The 18,444-nt window shown below is 49.0% G+C and overlaps 1 protein-coding gene across 1 annotated transcript in view; it reads left to right on the top strand.

Moving 5' to 3' along the window:
* Positions 1 to 18,444, top strand: part of rflna (refilin A) — a 43,890-nt gene that overhangs the window by 1,944 nt on the left and 23,502 nt on the right. The window contains exon 2 of the mRNA XM_068054487.1: positions 1,086 to 1,378. Within this exon, the coding sequence (XP_067910588.1) occupies positions 1,172 to 1,378 (207 nt within the window). The 5' untranslated portion in view covers positions 1,086 to 1,171. The remainder of the gene's footprint in view (positions 1 to 1,085; positions 1,379 to 18,444) is intronic.

Genomic DNA, 18,444 nt, shown 5'->3' with positions numbered 1-18,444 from the left:
CTCTCAGTGCGTCTCTCTCCCTGTGTCTCTCACTGTCTCTGTGTGTGTGTCTCTCACTGTGTGTGTGTGTGTCTCTCTCTCTCTCTCTCTGTGTCTCTCTCCCAGTGTCTCTCAGTGTCTCTGTGTGTGTCTCTCTCTCAGTGCGTCTCTCTCCCTGTGTCTCTCACTGTCTCTGTGTGTGTGTCTCTCTCTCAATGTCTCTCTCCCAGTGTCTCTCTCCCAGTGTCTCTCACTGTCTCTGTGTGTGTGTGTCTCTCTCTGTGTCTCTCTCCCAGTGTCTCTCACTGTCTCTGTGTGTGTCTCTCTCTCAGTGCGTCTCTCTCCCTGTGTCTCTCACTGTCTCTGTGTGTGTGTCTCTCACTGTGTGTGTGTGTGTCTCTCTCTCTCTCTCTCTGTGTCTCTCTCCCAGTGTCTCTCAGTGTCTCTGTGTGTGTCTCTCTCTCAGTGCGTCTCTCTCCCTGTGTCTCTCACTGTCTCTGTGTGTGTGTCTCTCACTCTGTGTGTGTGTGTGTGTGTGTGTGTGTGTGTGTGTGTCTCTCTCTCTCTCTCTCTCTCTGTGTCTCTCTCCCAGTGTCTCTCAGTGTCTCTGTGTGTGTGCGTCTCTCTCAGTGTGTCTCTCTCCCAGTGTCTCTCACTGTCAGTGTGTGTGTGTCTCCCTCTCAGTGTGTCTCTCTCCCTGTGTCTCTCAGTGTCTCTGTGTGTGTCTCTCTCTCAGTGTCTCTCACTGTCTGTGTGTGTGTGTCTCCCTCTCAGTGTGTCTCTCTCCCAGTGTCTCTCACTGTCTCTGTGTGTGTGTGTCTCTCAGTGTATCTCTCTCCCTGTGTCTCTGTGTGTGTCTCTCTCTCCCAGTGTCTCCCAGTGTCTCTGTGTGTGTCTCTCTCTCCCAGTGTCTGTGTGTGTGTCTCTCTCTCTCTCTCAGTGTCTCTCTCCCAGTGTCTCTGTGTGTGTGTCTCTCTCAGTGTCTCTCTCCCAGTGTCTCTGTGTGTGGGTCTCTCTGCCTCAGTCTAGTATTTCTCTCCTTAGACCTGCAGTAATGGCTGGGTCCCAGTCTTGAAGCCCTTTCTCATTCTGCTCTCTCTTTACAGATTCCTTCCTGACTGAGATTCTGGATCTATTCTGGATCTCTGGCTCATGATTAACCATTCAGATTAATTCTGCTTGACACCCAGCAATGGTGGGTCACCTTAACTTACAAGGGATGGATGAAAACTTTGAGAGGAAATGTAAAAACTGGGAACGTTTTTTGGACAGTCCTGACTCTGGGCTCCCACCGAGCCCCAGCCCACCTTTCTTTGCACTTTCTCCAAGGATTCCTGAAGACAAAGGAAGCCCAAGAGTTAGCCCAGCACCAGTTGCAAGGAGCCGAGAGGGTAAACTGGTAAGAGTACATTTAACTGATAGGTGATGGGGGGAAAGGATGGGAGATGATGGAGGGGCTTCCCAATACTGGGCTCTTTGGGTTTGTTAAATGTGGCCTGTTTGGTGTTTAATAGATGTTCCTCTATTTCTGGCCTCTTGCACATCCCCCATTTTCATCACTCCACCATTGGCGGCCGTGCCTTCAGCTGCCTGGGCCCTAAGCTCTGGAATTCCCTCCCTAAACCTCTTCACCTCTCTCTCTCCTCCTTTAAAATGCTTCTTAAAAATCCACCTCTGACTAAGCAGCTTCCCTAATTTATCCTTATATGGCTCAGTGTCAAATTTTGTTTGATAACTTTCCTGTCAAGCACCTTGGGGCAATTGTCTATGTTAAAGTGCTATATAAATGCAAATTGTTGTTGTTGGAGTGTTATGTTGTTATGTTTGATTATACTGATGAATCCTTGGGTAAACACAATTACTGAATTATTAGTGTACTGTGAGGATTGTGACAGACTTCAGGAGCACATAGACAGACTGGTGAGACATGGCAGATGAAATTTAATGCAGAAAGGTGGAAGTGATACATTTTGGTAGGAAGAACGAGGAGAGGCAATATAAAATAAAGGATACGTTTCTGAAGGGGCTGCAGGAGTAGAGGGACCTGAGGGTATTTGTGCACATATCGTTGAAGGTGTCAGGGCAGGTTGAGAAAGTACATGGGATATAGAGGCATAGAGTACAAGAACGAGGAAGTTATGATCAATCTTTATAAAACATTCAGTGTATTCACACCTAATCTGTACTAATGCTTTGTCTTTCAACACACCATTAACATATTGTTTGCCTTTTCTCCGTGACCTTTTGGTCAGCTATGTGGCCTGGTCCAATCTGCACCTTCTCCTTTGTTATCTCTTGCCCCACCCCCACCTCACTTGCTTGTAATCTGTGACTTTTCTAATATTTGTCAGTTCCGGAGAAGGGTCACTGACCCGAAACGTTAACTCTGCTTCTCTTTCCACAGATGCTGCCAGACCTGCTGAGTGATTCCAGCATTTCTTGTTTTTGTTTATAAAACACTGGTTCAGTTCCACCTGGAGGATTGTGTTCAATTCTGGGCACCAAACTTTAGGAAGGATGTGAAGGCTTTGGAGAGAATGCGGAGGGAGATTTACTGGAAAGGTCCCAGGGATGAGGGACTTCAGTTAATGTGGAGAGATTGGGAGAAACTGGGATTGTTCTCCTGAGAGCAGAGAAGGTTAAGGGGAGATTTAATAGAGGTGTTCACAATCATGAAGGGTAAATAAGGAGAAACTATTCCCAGTGACATGAGGGTCGGTAATCAGAGGGACACAGATTGAAGGTGATTGATAAAAGAACCAGAAAGAACATGAGGAAAAATATTTTTTACACAGTGAGTTGTTGTGATCTGGAATGCGCTGCCTGAAAGGGGAAAAATTTGCAGGGCTATGGGGAAAGAGCAGAGGGGGCAGCGAGACTATTTAAATAGCTCTTTCAAAGAGCCAGCACAGGGAGGATGGGCTGAATGGCCTCATTCTGTGAGGTATCGTTCTACAATTCTGTGACTCACAGATACATGGTTATTTAACTGAAATGTAAAAATATTAAACGTGGGAACACTCTAAAGAGCAATTTATATGACATTAAAATCCATCAAAGGTTAAACCAATGAAGTATAAATGTGAGTGTTTGATAACATTCCAAGTTTGTTAAAGGTACGTCAATCACTGTCTAATATTCACTGTCACTGACAGTGTGTATTTGCTGCTGATTTAAGATGTATTAGATTATATCCTATAAAAAAACGTTGCGTGTTACCCACCTCTTAAATATCCAGCGGCTGAGAATTCCACACTGAGAATTTCTTGGCTGGTTTCCCACCTGTAAACACTCACCCAGTGCAAACCTGCATCCTTTCCCAGCCTCCTGAGTCTTTCAGAGATTGAACAATGGCATTCAGCAAACTAGTGAAGCTGTGTGCTGCATATTTCACAATATTAAAATAAATACTGGAATTGGGTCTCAATTTAGTATAAGATAAACTGCAGAATTACAATGTAAATGGAAAGCATAGGGCAGTAAACCAGCACAGAACTAGTTAACCACTAGTACAGAACTAGTTAACCACTAGTACAGAACTAGTTAAACACATGGAGAGATCAGGCTCTGTTCCCGATTCTGACCCCAGGCAGTCTGGAGAGCTGCCCTCCCATTTACCATCAACTGATTTCGGTCAGAGTCAGGGAAGCTGTTGCTTCCCCTACACGAAGCCTATTAACACGGCTGGTGAGTGACTGAGGTTTAATAGGAAGACAGGGAGACATGGCATAAAGACAGAGTGTGACAGAGAACAAACAGGCTCCCACTGAGGAATCAATGTTCACATGAGCCTCCTGTCAGGGTCACCATTCAGAATTCACATATTCCACGGGGGGGGCACTGTGTATTTAGGGATGTGTGCACAGTCAATGGGTGCTCGTTCAAAGGTGAGGCATTTGCAAAGAGTCCAAAAAACATTTTAAACAAGGGGATTTCTGTCCAGGTGTGGCAAGAGTGGGATTAGACTGGGTGGGATATTAAAGGGTGTGGGGAGAGAGGGGGAGAGTGGGATTAGACTGGGTGGGATATTAAAGGGTGTGGGGTGTAAGGGGGAGAGTGGGAATAGACTAGGTGGGATATTAAAGGGTGTGGGGTGTAAGGGGGAGAGTGGGATTAGACTAGCTGGGATATTAAAGGATACGGGAAATGAGGGGGAGAGTGGGATTAGACTGGGTGGGATATTGAAGGGTATGGGGAGTGAGGGGGAGAGTGGGATTAGACTGGGTGGGATATTAAAGGGTATGGGGAGTTAGGGGGAGAGTGGGATTAGACTGGGTGGGATATTAAAGGGTGTGGGGTGTAAGGGGGAGAGTGGGAATAGACTAGGTGGGATATTAAAGGTTACGGGAAGTGAGGGGGAGAGTGGGATTAGACTGGGTGGGATATTAAAGGGTGTAGGGAATGAGGGGGAGAGTGGGAATAGACTGGGTGGGATATTAAAGGGTGTGGGGAGTGAGGGGGAGAGTGGGATTCGACTGGGTGGGATATTAAAGGGTGAGGGGAGTGAGGGGGAGAGTGGGATTAGACTGGGTGGGATATTAAAGGGTGAGGGGAGTGAGGGGGAGAGTGGGATTAGACTGGGTGGGATATTAAAGGGTGTGGGGAGTGAGGGGGAGAGTGGGAATAGACAGGGTGGGATATTAAAGGGTGTGGGGAGTGAGGGGGAGAGTGGGAATAGACTGGGTGGGATATTAAAGGGTGTGGGGAGTGAGGGGGAGAGTGGGATTAGACTGGGTGGGATATTAAAGGGTGAGGGGAGTGAGGGGGAGAGTGGGATTAGACTGGGTGGGATATTAAAGGGTGAGGGGAGTGAGGGGGAGAGTGGGAATAGACTGGGTGGGATATTAAAGGGTGTGGGGAGTGAGGGGGAGAGTGGGAATAGACTGGGTGGGATATTAAAGGGTGTGGGGAGTGAGGGGGAGAGTGGGATTCGACTGGGTGGGATATTAAAGGGTGAGGGGAGTGAGGGGGAGAGTGGGATTAGATTGGGTGGGATATTAAAGGGTGTGGGGAGTGAGGGGGAGAGTGGGATTCGACTGGGTGGGATATTAAAGGGTGAGGGGGAGAGTGGGATTAGACTGGGTGGGATATTAAAGGGTGAGGGGAGTGAGGGGGAGAGTGGGATTAGACTGGGTGGGATATTAAAGGGTGTGAGATGTGAAGGGGAGAGTGGGATTAGACTGGGTGTGATATTAAAGGATACGGGGCGTGAGGGGGAGTGGGATTAGACTGGGTGGGATAGTAAAGGGTGTGGGGAGTGAGGGGGAGAGTGGGATTAGACTGGGTGGGATATTAAAGGGTGTGGGGAGTGAGGGGGAGAGTGGGATTAGATTGGGTGGGATATTAAAGGGTGTGGGGAGTGAGGGGGAGAGTGGGATTAGATTGGGTGGGATATTAAAGGGTGTGGGGAATGAGGGGGAGAGTGGGATTAGACTGGGTGGGATATTAAAGGGTGTGGGAAGTGAGGGGGAGAGTGGGATTAGACTGGTTGTGATATTAAAGGATACGGGGCGTGAGGGGGAGAGTGGGATTAGACTGGGTGTGATATTAAAGGGTGTGGGGTGTGAGGGGGAGAGTGGGATTAGACTGGGTGGGATATTACAGGGTGTGGGGAGTGAGGGGGAGAGTGGGATTAGACTGGGTGTGATATTAAAGGGTGTGGGGAGTGAGGGAGAGAGTGGGATTAGACTGGGTGGGATATTACAGGGTGTGGGGAGTGAGGGGGAGAGTGGGATTAGACTGGGTGAGATATTAAAGGGTGCGGGGAGTGAGGGGGAGAGTGGGATTAGACTGGGTGTGATATTAAAGGGTGTGGGGTGTGAGGGGGAGAGTGGGATTAGACTGGGTGTGATATTAAAGGGTGTGGGGTGTGAGGGGGAGAGTGGGATTAGACTGGGTGTGATATTAAAGGGTGTGGGGCGTGAGGGGGAGAGTGGGATTAGACTGGGTGTGATATTAAAGGGTATGGGGAGTGAGAGGGAGAGTGGGATTAGACTGGGTGGGATATTAAAGGGTATGGGGTGTGAGGGGGAGAGTGGGATTAGACTGGGTGGGATATTAAAGGGTATGGGGTGTGAGGGGGAGAGTGGGATTAGACTGGGTGGGATATTAAAGGGTGTGGGGAGTGAGGGGGAGAGTGGGATTAGACTGGGTGGGATATTAAAGGGTGTGAGATGTGAAGGGGAGAGTGGGATTAGACTGGGTGTGATATTAAAGGGTGTGGGGAGTGAGGGGGAGAGTGGGATTAGACTGGGTGTGATATTAAAGGGTGTGGGGAGTGAGGGGGAGAGTGGGATTAGACTGGGTGGGATATTAAAGGGTGTGAGATGTGAAGGGGAGAGTGGGATTAGACTGGGTGTGATATTAAAGGGTGTGGGGTGTGAGGGGGAGAGTGGGATTAGACTGGGTGTGATATTAAAGGGTGTGGGGAGTGAGGGGGAGAGTGGGATTAGACTGGGTGTGATATTAAAGGGTGTGGGGAGTGAGGGGGAGAGTGGGATTAGACTGTGAGATATTAAAGGGTGTGGGGAGTGAGGGGGAGAGTGGGATTAGACTGGGTGGGATGTTAAAGGGTGTGAGATGTGAAGGGGAGAGTGGGATTAGACTGGGTGTGATATTAAAGGGTGTGGGGTGTGAGGGGGAGAGTGGGATTAGACTGGGTGTGATATTAAAGGGTGTGGGGAGTGAGGGGGAGAGTGGGATTAGACTGGGTGAGATATTAAAGGGTGTGGGGAGTGAGGGGGAGAGTGGGATTAGACTGAGTGAGATATTAAAGGGTGTGGGGAGTGAGGGGGAGAGTGGGATTAGACTGGGTGGGATATTAAAGTGTGTGGGGAGTGAGGGGGAGAGTGGGATTAGACTGGGTTGGATATTAAAGGGTGTGGGGAGTGAGGGGGAGAGTGGGATTAGACTGGGTGGGATATTAAAGGGTGTGGGGAGTGAGGGGGAGAGTGGGATTAGACTGGGTGGGATATTAAAGTGTGTGGGGAGTGAGGGGGAGAGTGGGATTAGACTGGGTGGAATATTAAAGGGTATGGGGTGTGAGGGGGAGAGTGGGATTAGACTGGGTGAGATATTAAAGGGTATGGGGTGTGAGGGGGAGAGTGGGATTAGACTGGGTGAGATATTAAAGGGTATGGGGTGTGAGGGGGAGAGTGGGATTAGACTGTGAGATATTAAAGGGTGTGGGGAGTGAGGGGGAGAGTGGGATTAGACTGGGTGGGATATTAAAGGGTATGGGGTGTGAGGGGGAGAGTGGGATTAGACTGGGTGAGATATTAAAGGGTGTGGGGAGTGAGGGGGAGAGTGGGATTAGACTGGGTGGGATATTAAAGGGTATGGGGTGTGAGGGGGAGAGTGGGATTAGACTGGGTGGGATATTAAAGGGTGTGGGGAGTGAGGGGGAGAGTGGGATTAGACTGGGTGGGATATTAAAGGGTATGGGGTGTGAGGGGGAGAGTGGGATTAGACTGGGTGAGATATTAAAGGGTATGGGGTGTGAGGGGGAGAGTGGGATTAGACTGTGAGATATTAAAGGGTGTGGGGAGTGAGGGAGAGAGTGGGATTAGACTGGGTGGGATATTAAAGGGTATGGGGTGTGAGGGGGGAGAGTGGGATTAGACTGTGAGATATTAAAGGGTGTGGGGAGTGAGGGGGAGAGTGGGATTAGACTGGGTGGGATATTAAAGGGTATGGGGTGTGAGGGGGAGAGTGGGATTAGACTGGGTGGGATATTAAAGGGTGTGGGGAGTGAGGGGGAGAGTGGGATTAGACTGGGTGGGATATTAAAGGGTATGGGGTGTGAGGGGGAGAGTGGGATTAGACTGGGTGAGATATTAAAGGGTATGGGGTGTGAGGGGGAGAGTGGGATTAGACTGTGAGATATTAAAGGGTGTGGGGTGTGAGGGGGAGAGTGGGATTAGACTGGGTGGGATATTAAAGGGTATGGGGTGTGAGGGGGAGAGTGGGATTAGACTGGGTGAGATATTAAAGGGTATGGGGTGTGAGGGGGAGAGTGGGATTAGACTGTGAGATATTAAAGGGTGTGGGGAGTGAGGGGGAGAGTGGGATTCGACTGTGAGATATTAAAGGGTGTGGGGTGTGAGGGGGAGAGTGGGATTAGACTGGGTGAGATATTAAAGGGTGTGGGGAGTGAGGGGGAGAGTGGGATTAGACTGTGAGATATTAAAGGGTGTGGGGAGTGAGGGGGAGAGTGGGATTCGACTGGGTGGGATATTAAAGGGTGTGGGGAGTGAGGGGGAGAGTGGGATTAGACTGTGAGATATTAAAGGGTGTGGGGAGTGAGGGGGAGAGTGGGATTCGACTGGGTGGGATATTAAAGGGTGTGGGGAGTGAGGGGGAGAGTGGGATTAGACTGGGTGGGATATTAAAGGGTATGGGGTGTGAGGGGGAGAGTGGGATTAGACTGGGTGAGATATTAAAGGGTATGGGGTGTGAGGGGGAGAGTGGGATTAGACTGTGAGATATTAAAGGGTGTGGGGAGTGAGGGGGAGAGTGGGATTCGACTGGGTGGGATATTAAAGGGTGTGGGGAGTGAGGGGGAGAGTGGGATTAGACTGGGTGGGATATTAAAGGGTATGGGGTGTGAGGGGGAGAGTGGGATTAGACTGGGTGAGATATTAAAGGGTGTGGGGAGTGAGGGGGAGAGTGGGATTAGACTGGGTGGGATATTAAAGGGTATGGGGTGTGAGGGGGAGAGTGGGATTAGACTGGGTGAGATATTAAAGGGTATGGGGTGTGAGGGGGAGAGTGGGATTAGACTGTGAGATATTAAAGGGTGTGGGGTGTGAGGGGGAGAGTGGGATTAGACTGGGTGGGATATTAAAGGGTATGGGGTGTGAGGGGGAGAGTGGGATTAGACTGTGAGATATTAAAGGGTGTGGGGAGTGAGGGGGAGAGTGGGATTAGACTGGGTGTGATATTAAAGGGTATGGGGTGTGAGGGGGAGAGTGGGATTAGACTGTGAGATATTAAAGGGTGTGGGGAGTGAGGGGGAGAGTGGGATTAGACTGGGTGTGATATTAAAGGGTGTGGGGAGTGAGGGGGAGAGTGGGATTAGACTGGGTGGGATATTAAAGGGTATGGGGAGTGAGGGGGAGAGTGGGATTAGACTGGGTGGGATATTAAAGGGTATGGGGTGTGAGGGGGAGAGTGGGATTAGACTGTGAGATATTAAAGGGTGTGGGGAGTGAGGGGGAGAGTGGGATTAGACTGGGTGTGATATTAAAGGGTGTGGGGAGTGAGGGGGAGAGTGGGATTAGACTGAGTGAGATATTAAAGGGTGTGGGGAGTGAGGGGGAGAGTGGGATTAGACTGGGTGGGATATTAAAGTGTGTGGGGAGTGAGGGGGAGAGTGGGATTAGACTGGGTGGGATATTAAAGGGTGTGGGGAGTGAGGGGGAGAGTGGGATTAGACTGAGTGAGATATTAAAGGGTGTGGGGAGTGAGGGGGAGAGTGGGATTCGACTGGGTTTGTTGTGAGCTAGTTGTGTGATGGGCTGATTGGTCTTTTCGTGAGTCAGAAGAGTTCATGATTATATATTTGATATATTATATATTAATTATGATATATTTTTTGTGCACTTTCTGCATTTTTGTTGACCATGAAATGATTGAATCTCCGACAATTTTGTGGAATCTGTCTGGACAAGCTGAGAGTGTTCAGGAAATGTGAGAACCTGGTGTTGCAGATGGTTATGTTGGGAAAGACTACTCATTGATTGTTGATAGTGAAGGTCCTGGGGCGGAGACTGTCTGATGTTTCTGGTGTGGTTTTTGCTGAGCTGAGTACTGGGATTCGGGGTTCTCAGTCAGCTCAAACTCACTCTAAACAACCCCCGATTGTGCCTCTGGTGAATTCACTTCACTCTCTTGGACCCTGTGTATGTGTTGCTAACACCTGGATTTTAAAACTTTCTTCAGACGGTTTTTGGAAACACAGCTGGCTGATTAGATATTAGTGTTGGAGTGAGTGAGTGTTACTCTGTAACAGGGTGAAATATTAACAATATAGAGAACTGTAGAGAAAGCAGTAAAGTGAGGATGTGAGCTCTGTGTCATTGTGTGTTTAAACAGTGTTTGTTATCACTGACATTCAGACAGAAAGAAAGTGGCTGAGTAAACCAGCAATACAAAATAGTACAGACAGCTCCGAGTGTAGGGGGGCGGAGATTGGGGCTGTGGGGAGGGGGAAGGGAGGAGGGATCGGGGCTGGGAGGAGGGAGGGAGGACGGAGGGATCATGGCTGGAGTGGCTGTTGGATTGCTTGAGAGTGCAGGGTTGGGGGTGGGGAGCACTCCAGCTCCCCTTGGCTCACAAGGAATGTTGGAAAAGGTATTAATGAAAGTGACAGCTCCCGTCTCCCTTTCACTGACGGGAATCCCAAACCCAGGAAACGTGTGTGGTAATTGTTAAATATAAATCAGGTATGATGGCACTACAGGAGGCCAGTCTCAATGTGTTAATGATGGATCTTCCTCTCCACTGCAGGGCACTCACTCACCCCGATATTCCCCACTGGAAAAATGGCAACATGCGCAGCCTGTTGTTGTCCCGCTCCGCAGATTTAACTCTTTAGCCTCCCCCCTCCACTGAGCCTCTCCTACCATCATGAGTGCATTAGAATGAAGGCCTGTGATTCACCATTCTGAGATGGTGTGGCCCATTTCTCAACTTTTATCCCAGGTGTGATATTCCATTCTGTGCTGTTAACGTTGTGGCAAGTTACAGAGCATTTCCACAGGTTTCTATGGCAACTGTTAGACAGCAAGGTTTGGCAAAGGGCACTTAGTCCAAACATCCTTGACCAAAGGTCCCTGAAAGTGAGAAGAGCAGCAGAGCTCGATGCAGTTAGAGAGAGTGCACAGTTTGCAGGCAGGTGCAAAGAGCAATTTTAAAGCAACGAGGCCAGGATTGAATATGTAAGTTTGTTATTGCACCTTGTGTACTGCCTTCTAATCATTCAGATACTGAGAAAATCCATTCTTACAGTAACAGTTCAGTTCCAAATACCTCCGTGTAATATCCGGTAACTGTTTCAGATATTTAAACACATCGGAAAAGATCCAACACTGTCTCTGCACCCTGATCATCTCAGAGTGTGGGATTCTTGGCAACATGTTAACAGTGACACTCAACAAAGGGAACTTGTGCTGGTCACTCATAATTCACATTATTTAAACAGTAAGACAGTCAGTGAGTGTGTGTGAATGTTCGCAGTATTCATTACTCTTCACTATTCCTCCTCGCTGCATTAATTACTCTTATAATCATTACACTTTACTATTACTCCTTCTTTGCTATAGACACTACTCTCTGTATTAATTACCTGGAATCTATTAATCGGTTTAGAGTCAGAGAGGCATTTATGGCATGGAAATAGGCCATTTGGCCCATCGAATCCATGCCAGCTCACCACGGAGCTATGGGATCAACTTAAATGTCACTGGTAAAGTTTCATGAAATACGCTGGTAACTTATCTCAAACAATTGAAAGTTTAACCCTGCCACACCTGTGCTTCTCACAGAAATTTACAGCTGCAAAAGGAGGCCATTTGGCCCATTGTGTCTGTGCTTCTGTTCCTCTTTTCATTGTTTAACTGATTTTGATGTTGCAACAACAGCTTCCAGTAACATCCAATCACAAAGCTAGTGCTCTCTGTCAGCAGAACCTTCTGAATTATCATCACAAACTGAATATTTATATCCTTTAACATTTTCCTTTACAATAACTTTAGCAGGAACGTACAAAGATGCATCAAAACACCTGAATCTGTGATGTTGGGGATGTAAAGGCCCGGACAAATGTTTCAACAAAATACAGTCAGTCAAAAGGGAAGGTTCTGGAACAACAGAAACATTAAAAATAAAATTAATGTCTGAGAAAATCCCAAAGTTAGAATTGCAAGTGTGTGGATCAGTCTGGGTTAATGAAAGGTGAATGAAATCTCCTGGTTTAATGGGAATTCTCCAAGGGCTGATAATGAGCAATGATCTTGCAGACATTATTATACACAGGACACGCAGTCTGCTCCGTCCATCCTCTCTCTATCTCTCACCATCCTATCACTCTCGTTCCATCCTCTCACACTCACTCCATCTTCTCTTTCACTCACTCCTCATCTTTGCACTCAGTCTCTCTTTCCATTTTCTCTCTCACTCTCTCTCCATTCTCTCATACTCTCTTTATCCTGTCTCTCACACACTGTAAACGCACAGCTGCACTAAATCCCCACGGGGAATCTAATCCTGGGTACTGATTATACACTGACTCCCAGGATAAATATGACAGAGAAATTCTCACCCACCATCACATTATTATACACAGGACACGCGGTCTGTGCACCACATATCAGAGATATTCTGGATAGATCAGACAGTCATGTGGTGTGGCTAGGACTTGATTAAACTATTGTGGAACACAAAACAATTCCTTCAATAGCAAATTACAGCAGCAACACTCACCCACACGTCAAGATTCACTGCATTGGGATGACTGATCTGAGGGTGGAAGGGGTAATTATAAATTACACAACTCACATTCCCCGCGACAGTGACAGCACTCTCTATACTTGGTGGAACCAATGAGATTAGGAAGAAAAACTTGCATTTCTTTAACATTTATTTTTATAGTGATAGCATTTTTATAGATCTCTATTAGGTCACCCCTCAGCCTTCTCTTTTCCAGAGAAACAAGCCCCAGCCTGTTCCAGATTTCCCGATAGATATAACCTCTCAGTTCCGGAATCATCCTTGTTAATCATTTTTGCACCTTCTCCAGTGCGTCGATATATCCTTTTTATTCTCTGGTGACCAGAACTGGTCAGTTCTCCAAGGGCAGTATTTTATGTAGGTGATGGGGGTCTCGGCTACTGGTGGTCACAGGATGAGACCCTTAATTGGATGTTAATTGCCCACTTATGGGCCTCAATTAGTGGCAGAGGGGGAAGGCTGTCCAGGGGTCTTCCCACCACAGACTTAATTGGGGTGGTGGTGGGATGGTAGCGGGGTTCCCCCTACCTCGCCACCATCCTGCCCAATTAAATGCTCTCCCCACCTTCAAACTTACCATGGGGGAGAGTATAAAATCCAGGTCCAAGTGTGGGCAAACCAAGGTTTGATACAAGTTTAGCACAATTTCTCTACTTTTCAATTCTATCCCTCTGGAAATAAACCCCAGTGCTTGATTTGCTATTTTTATGGCTTTATTAACCTACATCACTTATTTTAGTGATTTGTGTATTTGAATTTTCAGATGCTGCTGCTCCTCTACCCATTTAGACTTCATTTTCCAAATTATATGTGACTTCGTTATTTTTGAAGCAAAATATTTATTGAATATTTCTGCCATTTTCCAATTGCTGCCTGTGATTTTATTCTGTACGTCCCTTAATGGTCCTATTCCCATCCCAACTTTCCTTTTATATTATAAATAAATAGTCTTTATTGAAAGTTTATCGGGGGTAGGTGGTAATGTGGAGAAATCAGTTCAGCCATGAACTTAGTGAATGGCGGATTAGGCTTGAGGGACGAGTGGCCTATTCCTGCTCCTAATTCTCATGTTCATCCATGGAGTCTCATTAGTGCTTAATTCCTGCTTTTTAACGGAATATATTTTACCTGCACTCTGTTGAACACTTTTTTAAATGTTTCCCATTGTTGCCTATTTTATTTTCCCAAGTTCTAATCTCAGCCCCTCTTTTCTCCAATCTATTTAGCTGATCTTTCCCATGCTTATCTCTTTCCCTATTACCATCTTAAAGAATATTATATTATGGTCACTATTACCTAGATGTTCCCCTACTTTTCTACCTATTTCCACCTCCATAACATTGCCTGACTTCGTCCGTCTCAACTCATCTGCTGCTGAAACCCTCATTCATGCTTTCGTTACCTCTAGAATTGACTATTTCAACGCACTCTTGGCTGGTCTCCCACATTCTACTCTCTGTAAACTTGAGGTCATCCAAAACTCTGCTGCCTATGTCTTAACTCACACCAAGTCCTGTTCACCTATCATCCCTGTGCTCGCTGATCTACACTGGCTCCCATTCAAACAACATCATGATTTTAAAATTCTCCTCCTTGTTTTCAAATCCCTCCATGTCCTCGCTCTCCCTATCTCTTTAATCTCCTCCAGCCCCCACAACCCTCTGAGATATTAGCATTCCTCTAATTCTGGCCTCTTGATCATCCCTGATTTTAATCGTTCCACCATTGGTGTTTGCGCCTTCAGTTGCCTGGGCCCCAAGCTCTGGAATACCCTCCCTAAACCTTTCCGTCTCTCCACCTCGCTTTCCTCCTTTGAGACACTCCTTAAAATCTACCTCTTTGACCAAGCTTTTGGTCACCTGACTTAATATCTCCTGACACAACAACAGTTCTGGCAGTTCTGATGAAGGGTCACTGACCCGAAACGTTAACTCTGCTTCTCTCTCCACAGATGCTGCCAGACCTGCTGAGTATTTCCAGCATTTCTTGTTTTTGTTTCAGATTTCCAGCATCTGCAGTATTTTGCTTTTATTTTATATTAATATCTCTGGCTCAGTGTTATACTTTGGCTGATGATGCTCCTGTGAAGCACCTTGGGAGGTTTTACTAGGTTAATGGTGCTATATAAATATAAGTTGTTGTTGTTATACTTTTATTTCTCTTCTCTGTTCTGGTTCATTACCTATTACTAGATCCAGTAATGTATCCTCGCTGGTTGGGCTTTTCACAGACGGGGTTTGAAAGGAACACTGTACAAACTGCAGAAAGCCGATTCCCCTTAAACCCTGTCTTAACTCTTCTGACCAGTTAACATCGAACGCACCATGATTAATATACTACTGTTTATTTACTCATTTCCCAAATTTGTCTGCATATTTCCTCCTCCACCTCCCTTCCACCATTAGGATATAAAAGGATGTGAAGGATATGGAGCCAAGGTGGGTGAATGGACATATGGAACAGTCTGATTGGACTGAATGAGCTTCTCCTGTGCTGATGCTGCATAAACAGCAAAGTGTTAATCAACAGATAATCTGTTTTAGGTTCTGACAAAAGAGCTGAAATGTTAACTCTGTTTCTCTCTGCACGATGCTGTCTGACCTGCTGAGTATTTCCAGCAATTTCTGTTTTTAAATGTATTTTAGGTGCTGATTGAGGGATGAATATTGGTCAGGAAGCTCGGGAGAACTCCCCTGCTCTTCTTAGCAATAGTGTCATGGGATCTTTTACAGACACCTGAGAGAGCAGACAGAGCCTGGGTATAACATTTCATTGCAGCACTCCCTCAGTACTGACCCTCCGCCAGTGCAGCACTCCCTCAGTACTGACCCTCCGACAGTGCAGCACTCCCTCAGTACTGACCCTCCGACAGTGCAGCACTCCCTCAGTACTGACCCTCCGACAGTGCAGCACTCCCTCAGTACTGACACTCCGAATGTGCAGCACTCCCTCAATCCTGAGCCTCCGACAGTGCAGCACTCCCTCAGTACTGACCCTCCGAATGTGCAGCACTCCCTCAATCCTGAGCCTCCGACAGTGCAGCACTCCCTCAGTACTGACCCTCCGCCAGTGCAGCACACCCTCAGTCCTGACCCTCCGACAGTGCAGCACTCCCTCAGTACTGACCCTCCGACAGTGCAGCACTCCCTCAGTACTGACCCTCCGACAGTGCAGCACTCCCTCAGTACTGACCCTCTGACAGTGCAGCACTGCCTCAGTCCTGACCCTCCGAAAGTGCAGCACTCCCTCAGTCCTGACCCTCCGACAGTGCAGCACTCCCTCAGTACTGACCCTCCGACAGTGCAGCACTCCCTCAGTACTGACCCTCCGACAGTGCAGCACTCCCTCAGTACTGACGCTCCGACAGTGCAGCACTCCCTCAGTACTGACGCTCCGACAGTGCAGCACTGCCTCAGTACTGACCCTCCGACAGTGCAGCACTCCCTCAGTACTGACCCTCTGACAGTGCAGCACACCCTCAGTACTGACCCTCCGACAGTGCAGCACTCTCTCAGTACTGACCCTCCGACAGTGAGCACTCCCTCAATACTGACCCTCCGACAGTGCAGCACTCCCTCAGTAATGAACCTCCAACAGGGCGGCACTCCCTCAGTACTGACCCTCCGACATTGCAGCACTCCCTCAGTACTGACCCTCCGACAGTGCAGCGCTCCCTCAGTACTGACCCTCCGACAGTGCAGCGCTCCCTCAGTACTGACCCTCCGACAGTGCAGCACTGCCTCAGTACTGACCCTCCGACAGTGCAGCATTCCCTCAGTCCTGATCCTCCGACAGTGCAGCACTCCCTCAATACTGACCCTCCGACAGTGCAGCATTCCCTCAGTCCTGACCCTCCGACAGTGCAGCAGTCCCTCAGTACTGACCCTCCGACAGTGCAGCACTCCCTCAGTACTGACCCTCCGACAGTGCAGCACTCCCTCAGTACTGACACTCCGAATGTGCAGCACTCCCTCAATCCTGAGCCTCCGACAGTGCAGCACTCCCTCAGTACTGACCCTCCGAATGTGCAGCACTCCCTCAATCCTGAGCCTCCGACAGTGCAGCACTCCCTCAGTACTGACCCTCCGCCAGTGCAGCACACCCTCAGTCCTGACCCTCCGACAGTGCAGCACTCCCTCAGTACTGACCCACCGACAGTGCAGCACTCCCTCAGTACTGACCCTCCGACAGTGCAGCACTCCCTCAGTACTGACCCTCCGACAGTGCAGCACTCCCTCAGTACTGACCCTCCGACAGTGCAGCACTCCCTCAGTACTGACCCTCCGACAGTGCAGCAATCCCTCAGTACTGACCCTCCGACAGTGCAGCACTCCCTCAGTACTGACCCTCCGACAGTGCAGCACTGCCTCAGTCCTGACCCTCCGACAGTGCAGCACTCCCTCAGTCCTGACCCTCCGACAGTGCAGCACTCCCTCAGTACTGACCCTCCGACAGTGCAGCACTCCCTCAGTACTGACGCTCCGACAGTGCAGCACTCCCTCAGTACTGACGCTCCGACAGTGCAGCACTGCCTCAGTACTGACCCTCCGACAGTGCAGCACTCCCTCAGTACTGACCCTCTGACAGTGCAGCACACCCTCAGTACTGACCCTCCGACAGTGCAGCACTCTCTCAGTACTGACCTCCGACAGTGCAGCACTCCCTCAGTACTGACCATCCGACAGTGCAGCACTCCCTCAGTACTGACCCTCCGACAGTGCAGCACTCTCTCAGTACTGACCCTCCGACAGTGCGGCACTCTCTCAGTACTGACCCTCCGACAGTGCGGCACTCTCTCAGTACTGACCCTCCGACAGTGCAGCACTCCCTCAGTACTGACCCTCCGACGGTGCAGCACTCCCTCAGTACTGACCCTCCGACAGTGCAGCACTCCCTCAGTACTGACCCGCCGACAGTGCAGCACTCCCTCAGTACTGACGCTCCGACAGTGCAGCACTCCCTCAGTACTGACGCTCCGACAGTGCAGCACTGCCTCAGTACTGACCCTCCGACAGTGCAGCACTCCCTCAGTACTGACCCTCTGACAGTGCAGCACTCCCTCAGTACTGACTCTCCGACAGTGCAGCACTCTCTCAGTGCTGACACTCCGACAGTGCAGCACTCTCTCAGTGCTGACCCTCCGACAGTGCAGCACTCCCTCAGTACTGACCCTCCGACAGTGCAGCACTCTCTCAGTACTGACACTCTGACAGTGCAGCACTCCCTCAGTACTGACCCTCCGACAGTGCAGCATTCCCTCGTTACTGACCCTCCGACAGTGCAGCATTCCCTCGGTACTGACCCTCCGACAGTGCAGCATTCCCTCGGTACTGACCCTCCGACAGGGCGGCACTCCCTCAGTACTGACCCTCCGACAGTGCAGCATTCCCTCGGTACGGACCCTCCGACAGTGCGGTGCTCCCCCAGATTTACGCTGGGAGTTTCAGCACCCAGAGCTGACACTGTTCCTATTGAACCTACAATATGCCTTTGATGTGTCTCTGACACCATCCTCTGTATCTCCACCATTCTGTATTTCCATTTTAAATTTCAAACAATGCATATAATGAAAATATTCAGATCTCTCCGTTCTGTGATGGGTGTCTGGCCGTGCTCTGATGGGTGTCTAGCTGTGCTCTGATGGGTGTCTGGCCGTGCTCTGATGGGTGTCTGGCCGTGCTCTGATGGGTGTGTCTAGCCGTGCTCTGATGGGTGTGTCTAGCTGTGCTTTGATGGGTGTCTAGCCGTGCTCTGATGGGTGTGTCTAGCTGTGCTCTGATGGGTGTCTAGCCGTGCTCTGATGAGTGTGTCTAGCCGTGCTCTGATGGGTGTGTCTAGCTGTGCTTTGATGGGTGTCTAGCCGTGCTCTGATGGGTGTGTCTAGCCGTGCTCTGATGGGTGTGTCTAGCCGTGCTCTGATGGGTGTGTCTAGCTGTGCTCTGATGGGTGTCTAGC

The sequence above is a fragment of the Heterodontus francisci genome, chromosome 23 (genome assembly GCF_036365525.1).
Source record: "Heterodontus francisci isolate sHetFra1 chromosome 23, sHetFra1.hap1, whole genome shotgun sequence".
Taxonomy (NCBI): domain Eukaryota; kingdom Metazoa; phylum Chordata; class Chondrichthyes; order Heterodontiformes; family Heterodontidae; genus Heterodontus; species Heterodontus francisci.
This window is presented reverse-complemented; position numbering and strand designations above follow the sequence as displayed.